General features: G+C 44.0%; 1 protein-coding gene across 1 annotated transcript in view; it reads right to left on the reverse strand.

Moving 5' to 3' along the window:
- Nucleotides 1–12,492, reverse strand: part of MANBA (mannosidase beta) — a 64,853-nt gene that overhangs the window by 18,198 nt on the left and 34,163 nt on the right. Inside the window, exons 11-13 of the mRNA XM_075285613.1 lie at nt 8,967–9,134; nt 6,655–6,873; nt 5,236–5,400 (exon numbers count right to left, since the gene is read on the reverse strand). Coding sequence (XP_075141714.1) covers nt 5,236–5,400; nt 6,655–6,873; nt 8,967–9,134 — 552 coding nt within the window. The remainder of the gene's footprint in view (nt 1–5,235; nt 5,401–6,654; nt 6,874–8,966; nt 9,135–12,492) is intronic.

A 12,492-nucleotide genomic window follows, 5' to 3' on the forward strand; every position in this document is an offset into this window, starting at 1 on the left:
ATGCATTGCAATGCATTAGCATTGTAATGCATTGCATTAGTGATCAGACCCCCTGGGGTTCAACACCCCTAGGGGGTCTAATAAATGCAAAAAAAAAAAAAAAAGTAAAAAAAAAAATATAAAAAAATCTAAAAAGTATTAAAAGTTCAAATCACCCCCCTTTCCCTAGAACAAATATAAAAGTAGTTAAAAACTGTGAAACATATACATGTTAGGTATCCCCGCGTCCGAAATCGCCCGCTCTACAAATCTATAAAAATATTTTTCCTGTTCGGTAAACGCCGTAGCAGGAAAAATAGTCAAAAGTGCCAAACCGCCATTTTTTCACTGTTTTAATTCTGATAAAAATTTGAATAAAAAGTGATCAAAGCAATAACATTTCCCGAAAATGGTAGAACTAAAAAGTACACCCGGCCCCGCAAAAAAAGACGCCCTATGCATCCCTGTACACCTATGTATAAAAACGTTACGGCCGTCGGAATATGGCGACTTTTAGAAAAAAAAAATTTTAACACCGTTTTGGAATTTTTTTTAGGGGTCAAAATGTAAATAAAACCATATAAATTTGGTATCCCTGGAACCGTACCGAAACACAGAATATAGGGGACATGTCATTTTGGCTGCACAGTGAACGCCGTAAAACCAAAGCCCGTAAGAAAGTCGCAGAAATGCATTTTTTCTTCAAATCCACCCCATTCTGAATTTTTTTTCCTGCTTCCCAGTACATTATATAGAATAATTAATGGTGGCATCATGAAGAAAAAATTGTCCCGCAAAAATTAAGACCTCATATGACTCTGGGAGCAGAGAAATAAAAAAGTTATGGGGTTTAGAAGGAGGGTCAAAAACGAAAAACGAAAATCAAAAAATGCCATCGGCGGGAAGGGGTTAAATATTTTACCAGTTTTTGCTTCAAAATTTTTTTTCCCTATTTTCCTCCTCTAAAACCTGCGTCTTATAGTCCAGTGCGTCTTATAGTCCGAAAAATACGGTATATAGAAACATTGTTCCTAACCTGCTGTCAGGGAAACACAGATGACTGGGTGGAAACCAGAAATTTTTCTGGAATAGAATTCTAATCTCTCCCCAGGTTATCAGAAAGGGACAATACATTTAAGAGAAGATAACCCGGCCACAATAAGGAAATCATGACTGGGTTTCCAACAAGTGTCTGACCACTGAAAGTTCCTGCATTGAAGGTCATATCCATTGGCAACGAACCAAGACAAAGGATTATCACTGCTAAGATGGTTAGAGAAAATTTTTAAAACTAAGCAAAGTAATTCAATATTTATATTTACAAAAATATGTACCGTAAAAAAAAATAAAAATCTTTTTTTTTTTTTGCTGACTCGAGTATAAGCCGAGGGGGGCTTTTTCAGCATAAAAACTGTGCTGAAAAATTCAGCTTATACTCAAGTATATACAATACTTAGAGGTTATCATCAGGTAGGTACTTGTAAAGTTCTTGCATTCATTGTCATATACATCGGCAACCAATCAGGGCAACATGATGTCACCACAGAGATCATTAGAATGTTTAAAACTCTGCAAATTTTTTTATCATATTATTTATATTTGAAAAAAAAGTTTAACTTTTAATTTTCTACAATTTTAAATAAGATTATTTTTGCGGGAATATGCTTTTAAGAGAGGATACAGTAGTCTGGAAACCATCAGAAACTGGAGTAGCCAACAGAAACAACAACAGCTTATTCACACCAGATTTTAATATAAATATAACCCCAGGCAAGTTGCTCTGACCCCAGCGTGAAAGTTTTAATCCAGCCTGGGTCTGACATAACTAGACAGATGATCAGGACTAGGGAGCAAATAACAGGAACCTCAGAGCAGCCACAACAGCTGTGACAGACCCGATTTCTGAAGATCACATACCCCTCCAAGAGGATTTGGCAGGTGACTTCAGCAGATTCTGCTGTATATCTCCCAGAATCACTTCCAGTCAGTGATACACAGATATCCAGAGAGGAGTTCCATCTAGAAAGGAGGACTCAGACTTGTGGCAAACACCAAAGAACAGTTACCTGTGCATCCTCTACTAGTTTGGCATTGTACATGTACGTTCACAGTTATCCACTAGTAATTTTGCAGATGCTCACCCACTGTGACTATCCTATGTGGCTTCAGGATTTAAAATAATAAACATTCTGGCATCCTGCAGTCTTCATTAGGAGCAATTTCCTACCTGTATATTTATACATCTTCCAATGAACTCAGAAATATGTCTTTGATAAACTCCCACTAGTGCAGGGGTCTCAAACTCAACTCAGCATGTGGGCCGCAGAGCAAGATCCCAGCCAGTCGGCGGGCCGCACCGCGGCAAATTTAGCTCCACCCACTTTTATGTTGACTCCGCCCATTCATTTTTCATGTGCCCCCACACTGTATAATCCTCCTACAGTCACCCGTAAACTATATGTCCCCCCTCCATCTTTCCCCCAGTTACATATACACCCTTCATCTGCCCCCAGATTCATGTCCCTCCATCTCTGCCACCAGATTCATGTCCCCCATCTCTGCCCCCAGATTCATGTTCCCACATCTCTGCCACCAGATTCATGTCCCCCCATCTCTGCCCCCAGATTCATGTCCCCCCATCTCTGCCCCAGATTCATGTCCCCCCATCTCTGCCCCAGATTCATGTCCCCCATCTCTGCCCCCAGATTCATGTCCCCACATCTCTGCCACCAGATTCATGTCCCCCCATCTCTGCCCCAGATTCATGTCCCCCCATCTCTGCCCCAGATTCATGTCCCCCCCATCTCTGCCCCCAGATTCATGTCCCCACATCTCTGCCACCAGATTCATGTCCCCCCATCTCTGCCCCAGATTCATGTCCCCACATCTCTGCCCCAGATTCATGTCCCCCCTCCATCTCTGTCCCCAGATTCATGTCCCTCCATCTCTGCCCCCAGAATCATGTCCCCCATCTTTGCCCTCAAGATTCATGTCCCCCCCATCTCTGCCCCCAGAATCATGTCCCCCATCTCTGCCCTCAGATTCATGTCCCCCCCATCTCTGCCCCCAGAATCATGTCCCCCATCTCTGCCCTAAGATTCATGTCCCCCCATCTCTGCCCCCAGAATCATGTCCCCAATCTCTGCCCCCAGAATCATGTCCCCCATCTCTGCCCTCAGATTCATGTCCCCCCCATCTCTGCCCCCAGAATCATGTCCCCCATCTCTGCCCTAAGATTGATGTCCCCCATCTTGCTGACACACAGCCTGAACCTCCTATCATGCTCACACACAGCCTGCATCCCCTCCTATCATACTCAAACACTGCTTGCATCCCCTTCCCACCCCTTGCTTACACTTGCTGTCTCCTCCCTCCATCTTACCTTCCAGTCTCCACTCACTGCAGCCTTCTCTTCCTGTGTAACTCGGCACTGTACTGAATAGCTCCACCCACACCAGAGTCCGATCACATGGTCCCGACGTCATCACAGGTCCTTCACTCCACTAGGATCTTCCCTGCTGCAAAGGCAGCGCGGCTTCTCAGCGGCTAAAGCCATCGGAAATATGTATTTTCCGATGGCTTTAGGCGACCCCTGTGCTTTGGTCGTTCGACCCCCGCTGGGGTCGCGACCCACAGGTTGAGAACCGCTGACGTAGGACCTGTCCTAAACTGTATTATGCGTCGTAGGATGCTTCTGCGGGCCGCACAAAACTGTTTGCCGGGCCGCATGCGGCCCGGGGGCCGCGAGTTTGAGACCCCTGCACTAGTGGTTACTACAGGTAGACACAATTTTATAATTTGACAGGGTATTCGGACCTTATAAAGTCATGGCATATCACTAGGATTTGCCATCACTTTAGAAATGATGGGGACAAAGATGTAACTGGTAAAGACCAGGTCCCATAGCAAATTTTGACTGGGCCTCCCCCGCTCCTCCACATGGTAAAGTTCCCCTTTCCTGGCCCCCACATGGTATAAAGCACCTTTTACCAGTGCCCACATGGTATTAAAGGGTCTCTATCACTGGGAAAAGTCGTTTTTAACTAATCACATCCTTGCATGGCCTTTAGAAAGGCTATTCCACACCTACCTTTAGTATGTAGATTGCCTCAGTGGTTTCTGAATAAGTCCGTTTTTATTCATATGCTAATTAGACTACATCGGGCACCCCTTTGCTATTGTTTCCTATGGGAGGCTGCTGCTGCTGATGTCTCAGCTTCCTGTTTGCCTCAGACACATAGGAGATAATAGCAGGGACGAGTGCTGGTGGGAACTTCCTGTGCTGGCTGGAGGCTCATTTGCATATGAATAAAAACGGATTTATTCAGAAACCATTGAGGCAATCTACATACCAAAAGGTAAGTGTGGAATAGCATTTCTAAAGGCTATGCAAGGATGTGATTAGTTAAAAATTACTTTTCCCAGTGTTAGAGCCCCTTTAAGTTCCTCTTCCCTCCTGCCTCACAGTATTGCCTCCTTAAAGGTCCCAATCCAAATTGCTGTCTTTTACTGGCCTCCACACAGTATACTGCCCCTTTATTTGTCCCCATGCAGTAAGTGCCCTCTTTACAAGCTCCATAAAAAAAAAACAGCTGGGAGCCAAATTGAGCCCCTCAAGGTTACGGGCCCCATAGCAGCCGCTACAGCTGCTATGGCAGTAATTCAGCCACTGGGTGGGTCTCTCAATGGAAAGCCATGGATCTTCAGAATGTATGAGCTGCAGCAGTAATTCAGGATCAATTAGAATTTCAATAGCCAGACCCCCACTAATGATAAAGTGATGACAATCTTTTAATATGATATTGCCTCATGAGCTAACCCTTTAAATGGGTTGTCCCAAGACAGACAATTATCCCTATCCATGTGATAATCTAAAAAAAAAAAAAAAAAAAAAATACAAATAAATAGTTCTCTGATGCGTGTGGAAAAAGGAGGGAACTTTTTTTTAGCCCAAGTGCATTTAAGTCCCTGCGGGTCCCTAGTCGCTTTAAAAATAGAGCGATATATGTGCACTCTATTCATTTCTATATGGCTACCTGAGATAACCAAGCAAGTGCCACAAAAATGCCCATCTGCAATTGGAAAACTAATCAGTGTCAATTCAAAATAAATTGGTAACTCACTGTAACTGCTGACTATGGGGTTATATATTGAAAACTACATGTAAGAACACATACTGTATGTAAAAACATATAAACTGTACAGAGATAACACACATTCACTATTAAAGCAAAGTTCGAAATTAAATTGTGATACCTGAGTCAGGTATAAAGTATCGTGAAATTGTTTGACAGGATCAACATTCACTGGCATCTTGAAGTGGAGGCCAGCCTGGATCATCATTTGCTCATTCCCTAAATCATGATGTTGACGGTGCGCACTAAAGTTGCTATTGTAAGACCAATCCTCAGGAGTAGACACCTACGTAAAACAGAACACATCTTAAAAGACTATTAAATCACATTTCTGCTGTACTTTACTACCTTGCACCAGTAAAAAGACTAATGTTGTGTTCACAGTCCTATTTTGCTGTGTATTCTCCACAGAAAATCTACAGCAAACTACAGTACAAGCTTGTGTAGAAATTTCTAAAACCTCATTCATACATTGTCAGGGAAAAACAAAATTAGCACAGATTTCAATATCTGCAAAAGTAACTATTCTGCAATAAAAAGTTGGAAAATATAACTGTGCTATAGGGGCTGGGTTTACTGAATTTCCATGAGAATAAAATCCTAATTTTCATGAAAATGGAGCTGCAATGCAGAATAAGAAAGGCATATTTGGAAAGTGTAGAAGCCGTCTATACTTACGGTCATTAATTTGATACCGATTTTTCTGCTGACAGACTCCGTTTCAAGCTGATGTAGATCAAGGAAAGACTTATGATAAAACAGAATAAATCTACCATTGTGAACATCAGCTCCATTTTGAAACCCATGGGTATGTTGACATGGTGGAATTTGGTGTGGATTTTGAGGCAGATTCTTCCCCAAAATCAACTGAAGATTCCATCCTGATTCTGTTTGTTTTCAACAATGAAAATATAAGCATTTTGCTCGACCTTACCACGGATTCCATGGCTGATACTGCCACAGAGTCTGTGGTGCAAAGCTCCCACCTGGTTAGGCCCATTTAAGGCCATGGCTTTCAGCTATAGCTCATTACTAGTTGTGCCGTTTTGCTGTTACTGCATGGCCAGTGAGAAGATATAGAAGAAACAACTTCATGTTTCACTTACTGAGAACTGAAAGCACCAATGGAATGAGGACTGAATACAGCAATATATATATATATATATATATATATATATATATATATATATATACATACATACATACAGCTATATAAGGTACATTATGTGGCAGAAGCATCAAAAAATGAATAATCAGCATTCCACAAATCATTCCTTTTATAATTGGTAGCAATCTGGGTTAAAGAGGAGCTAGTACTAGAGTAGCAATCTGATTCCAACATTTTCACCATCTGAGTTTCCATGAACACTCACAGATAAACAATAAATTTCATATTTCTCTTATGTAAAGGTGTTATTTTACAGTTTATATTCAGCATATGGTTTCACTTTAATACAACTAAAAACTGGCAGTCAAATAAGTACATTCTGTAACAACCTCCATCTTTTCTCTTAATATTCATGAAAATGACATGTTATACCTTATTTATTGTGCTAAATGATGGCCAAGACTGAAAGCCGTATTCTGAAGCAAAGCGAGGTTTGGGGTATGAGGTCCAGTTCCAACAATCTGTTATGTAGTTGTAGTAATGAACATCACCATAGTGATTGTCATATGGGTCTTTGGCAAGCCAGTTTTCTTCAATGCTCTCTTTCCCATTGGTAGGACTTGAGGCAATAAAAGGACGAGTCACATCCATCTGAAGAGAAGGCAAGAACATAAGCAGACAATTAAGTCTCTGTAATTTCAGTCACAGCAATGTGATAGTCTACTGACTTTTAGAACTTTACTCATTGATGGGGGCTTAGTCAGTTGAGCTTTGATGTATATTAGGAAATGGGTAGGGGAAAATTAAAGAGGACCTTTCATGGTTTGGGGCACAGGCAGTTCTATATACTGCTGGAAAGCCAACAGTGCGCTGAATTCAGCGCACTGTCAGCTTTCCCGATCTGTGCCCCGGGTAAAGAGCTATCGGTACCGGTACCGTACCCCTTTACAGTAAGAAGGGCGTTCCTCACAGTCTGTCCTTCTCCACAGCAGCGCCTATCGCGCTGTACAGTGTGAGTGGGAAGGAACACCCCCTACCTCTGCTCACAGTGCTCGTCCATAGACTAACTGTCAGGAACGCCCTTTTGACTGTAAAGTGCTACGGTAACAGGACCAATAGCTCTTTACCCGGGGCACAGATCGGGAAAACAGACAGTGCTCTGAATTCAGTGCACTGTCGGCTTTCCAGCAGTATATAGAACTGCCTGTGCCCAAATCATGAAAGGTCCTCTTTAACCCCTTCCCGCCGATGGCATTTTTTGATTTTCGTTTTTCGTTTTTGACTCCCCTCCTTCTAAACCCCATAACTTTTTTATTTCTCCGCTCCTAGAGCCATATGAGGTCTTAATTTTTGCGGGACAATTTTTTCTTCATGATGCCACCATTAATTATTCTATATAATGTACTGGGAAGCAGGAAAAAAATTCAGAATGGGGTGGATTTGAAGAAAAAATGCATTTCTGCGACTTTCTTACGGGCTTTGGTTTTACGGCGTTCACTGTGCAGCCAAAATGACCTGTCCCCTGTATTCTGTGTTTCGGTACGGTTCCAGGGATACCAAATTTATATGGTTTTATTTACATTTTGACCCCTAAAAAAAAATTCCAAAACGGTGTTAAAAATTTTTTTTTCTAAAAGTCGCCATATTCCGACGGCCGTAACTTTTTTATACGTGCGTGTACGGGGATGTATAGGGCGTCTTTTTTTGCGGGGCCGGGTGTACTTTTTAGTTCTACCATTTTCGGGAAATGTTATTGCTTTGATCACTTTTTATTCAAATTTTTATCAGAATTAAAACAGTGAAAAAACGGCGGTTTGGCACTTTTGACTATTTTTTCTGCTACGGCGTTTACCGAACAGGAAAAATATTTTTATAGATTTGTAGAGCGGGCGATTTCGGACGCGGGGATACCTAACATGTATATGTTTCACAGTTTTTAACTACTTTTATATGTGTTCTAGGGAAAGGGGGGTGATTTTAACTTTTAATTCTTTTTATATTTTTTAATATTTTTTTTAACTTTTTTTTTATTTATTTTTTTTGCATTTATTAGACCCCCTAGGGGTGTTGAACCCCAGGGAGTCTGATCACTAATGCAATGCATTACAATGCTAATGCATTGCAATGCATTGCAAAAAATCATCATCTCTTTTGCAGGCTGTATACACCAGCCTGCAAAAGAGAGAATTTGCAGACCGGCTGGGAGCCTTTAACAAGGCTCCCAGCTGTCATGGCAACGGGGGGTCGGCCCTGGAGCATGCTCCAGGAGCCGGCGATCCCTGCCAAAATGGCGGCGCCCATGCGCCGCCGGGAAAATGGCGCCTCCGGCGCCTTTGATAGCAGCGCCGGAGGGGTTAATGCCTCCGATCGGTCCGGGGACCGATCGGAGGCATAAGAGCCGGTTGTCTACTGCTTAAAGCAGTAGACACCCGGCGGCTATGACGGCCGCCCGGCTCCCGGGCGGTCGCCATAGTTACAGACGCGACACGCGCCGTACTATTACGGCGCATGTCGGGAAGGGGTTAAAAGGATACGTGTCACTTAAACAAACTTCTAACATGTTGCATTGACATGTCCCGAAGTTTTGTTCAGGGGGGTGTGTGCTGTCACACTACTTTAGAAAAGTCCCATGTGGAATGTATTCATACAATCTCGAAAGAATATCAGAGTGACATTGAGAGTGTCAGATGAGAGGACAAAACCTATTTAAATCATAACCATGCAAACATAAGAAAAGTACTTACCTCAAGGACAATCTCCCTGATAGTTTTTATGTAAAGTGTCAGATAATCCTTTACATAAACCTCTTTCATGTAGCTAGGTATTGAAAACCAGTTAGTGGCAATGGCAGCCTCATTCTCATTATTCCCACTCCAAACAATAATACAAGGGTGAGATTTCAGTCTTCTTATCTAGAATAATCACCAAAAAGATACATATCCAATGAAATATTAATATTTTCTTCCATATATACATTAAATGGGCTTTCCCACTATCAAGTACCTGATTGCTAAGGGGTCCGATTGCCTGGGTCTCCAGCAATCATGAGAATATGGTTTACCCCAAATTCATTTACCACACATGCATGACCACCACTCTATTTTTGTCTATAGGGCTCAAATTAATTGCTCAGTACAAAAGGATTAGTGGGAAAACCTGTTTATTTTCAATGCTTTACATATTGTTTAATGAAGTGCATAAACATAACACTGGGAAACAGAACCGTTGGTAAATAATGTACCTCTCAGCAGGTACTGTGTCATAGTTTATAGCATTTGGAAAAGCCAAGGAGTCCGGAAATGTGGAAATGTTTTTCTTTGGGAACACACATAAAAAAATAATTATACAAAAAAAAAAACTTCAATGCTGCTTCAACAATACATAATGTAATTACTTAAATGATCAAGTGTAGAGATGAGCGAACAGTGTTCTATCGAACACATGTTCGATCGGATATCAGGGTGTTCGCCATGTTCGAATCGAATCGAACACCACGTGGTAAAGTGCGCCAAAATTCGATTCCCCTCCCACCTTCCCTGGCGCCTTTTTTGCACCAATAACAGCGCAGGGGAGGTGGGACAGGAACTACGACACCGGGGGCATTGAAAAAAATTGGAAAAAGTCATTGGCTGCCGAAATCAGGTGACCTCCATTTTAGACGAATAGTGGATTTCAAATCCGGGTCATATGAGAATGTGAACTTTGTGACTATGAGACAGGGATAGCTGTACAGGCAGGGATAGCTAGGGATAACCTTTATTTAGGGGGGAATGTTATTAAAAATAACTTTTTGGGGCTCTATCGGGTGTGTAATTGTGATTTTTGTGAGATAAACTTTTTCCCATAGGGATGCATTGGCCAGCGCTGATTGGCCGAATTCCATACTCTGGCCAATCAGTGCTGGCCAATGCATTCTATTAGCTTGATGAAGCAGAGTGTGCACAAGGGTTCAAGCGCACCCTCGGCTCTGATGTAGCAGAGCCGAGGCTGCACAAGGGTTCAAGCGCACCCTCGGCTCTGATGTAGGAGAGCCGAGGGTGCACTTGAACCCTTGTGCACCCTCAGCTCTGCTACATCAGAGCCGAGGGTGCGCTTGAACCCTTGTGCACACTCTGCTTCATCAAGCTAATAGAATGCATTGGCCAGCGCTGATTGGCCAATGTATTCTATTAGCCTGATGAAGTAGAGCTGAATGTGTGTGCTAAGCACACACATTCAGCTCTACTTCATCGGGCTAATAGAATGCATTGGCCAGCGCTGATTGGCCAGAGTACGGAACTCAACCAATCAGCGCTGGCTCTGCTGGAGGAGGCGGAGTCTAAGATCGCTCCACACCAGTCTCCATTCAGGTCCGACCTTAGACTCCGCCTCCTCCGGCAGAGCCAGCGCTGATTGGCCGAAGGCTGGCCAATGCATTCCTATGCGAATGCAGAGACTTAGCAGTGCTGAGTCAGTTTTGCTCAACTACACATCTGATGCACACTCGGCACTGCTACATCAGATGTAGCAATCTGATGTAGCAGAGCCGAGGGTGCACTAGAACCCCTGTGCAAACTCAGTTCACGCTAATAGAATGCATTGGCCAGCGCTGATTGGCCAATGCATTCTATTAGCCCGATGAAGTAGAGCTGAATGTGTGTGCTAAGCACACACATTCAGCACTGCTTCATCACGCCAATACAATGCATTAGCCAGTGCTGATTGGCCAGAGTACGGAATTCGGCCAATCAGCGCTGGCCAATGCATTCTATTAGCCCGATGAAGTAGAGCTGAATGTGTGTGCTAAGCACACACATTCAGCACTGCTTCATCACGCCAATACAATGCATTAGCCAGTGCTGATTGGCCAGAGTACGGAATTCGGCCAATCAGCGCTGGCTCTGCTGGAGGAGGCGGAGTCTAAGATCGGACCTGAATGGAGACTGGTGTGGAGCGATCTTAGACTCCGCCTCCTCCAGCAGAGCCAGCGCTGATTGGTCGAGTTCCGTACTCTGGCCAATCAGCGCTGGCCAATGCATTCTATTAGCCCGATGAAGTAGAGCTGAATGTGTGTGCTTAGCACACACATTCAGCTCTACTTCATCAGGCTAATAGAATACATTGGCCAATCAGCGCTGGCCAATGCATTCTATTAGCTTGATGAAGCAGAGTGTGCACAAGGGTTCAAGCGCACCCTCGGCTCTGATGTAGCAGAGCTGAGGGTGCACAAGGGTTCAAGTGCACCCTCGGCTCTCCTACATCAGAGCCGAGGGTGCGCTTGAACCCTTGTGCAGCCTCGGCTCTGCTACATCAGAGCCGAGGGTGCGCTTGAACCCTTGTGCACACTCTGCTTCATCAAGCTAATAGAATGCATTGGCCAGCACTGATTGGCCAGAGTACGGAATTCGGCCAATCAGCGCTGGCCAATGCATTCTATTAGCCCGATGAAGTAGAGCTGAATGTGTGTGCTAAGCACACACATTCAGCACTGCTTCATCACGCCAATACAATGCATTAGCCAGTGCTGATTGGCCAGAGTACGGAATTCGGCCAATCAGCGCTGGCTCTGCTGGAGGAGGCGGAGTCTAAGATCGCTCCAAACCAGTCTCCATTCAGGTCCGACCTTAGACTCCGCCTCCTCCAGCAGAGCCAGCGCTGATTGGCCGAATTCCGTACTCTGGCCAATCAGCGCTGGCTAATGCATTGTATTGGCGTGATGAAGCAGTGCTGAATGTGTGTGCTTAGCACACACATTCAGCTCTACTTCATCGGGCTAATAGAATGCATTGGCCAATCAGCGCTGGCCAATGCATTCTATTAGCGTGAACTGAGTTTGCACAGGGGTTCTAGTGCACCCTCGGCTCTGCTACATCAGATTGCTACATCTGATGTAGCAGTGCCGAGTGTGCATCAGATGTGTAGTTGAGCAAAACTGACTGAGCACTGCTAAGTCTGCATTCGCATAGGAATGCATTGGCCAGCCTTCGGCCAATCAGCGCTGGCTCTGCCGGAGGAGGCGGAGTCTAAGGTCGGACCTGAATGGAGACTGGTGTGGAGCGATCTTAGACTCCGCCTCCTCCAGCAGAGCCAGCGCTGATTGGTCGAGTTCCGTACTCTGGCCAATCAGCACTGGCCAATGCATTTCTATGGGGAAAAGTTAGCTTGCGAAAATCGCAAACTGACAGGGATTTCCATGAAATAAAGTGACTTTTATGCCCCCAGACATGCTTCCCCTGCTGTCCCAGTGTCATTCCAGGGTGTTGGTATCATTTCCTGGGGTGTCATAGTGGA

The sequence above is a fragment of the Leptodactylus fuscus genome, chromosome 1 (assembly GCF_031893055.1).
Source record: "Leptodactylus fuscus isolate aLepFus1 chromosome 1, aLepFus1.hap2, whole genome shotgun sequence".
Classification (NCBI taxonomy): domain Eukaryota; kingdom Metazoa; phylum Chordata; class Amphibia; order Anura; family Leptodactylidae; genus Leptodactylus; species Leptodactylus fuscus.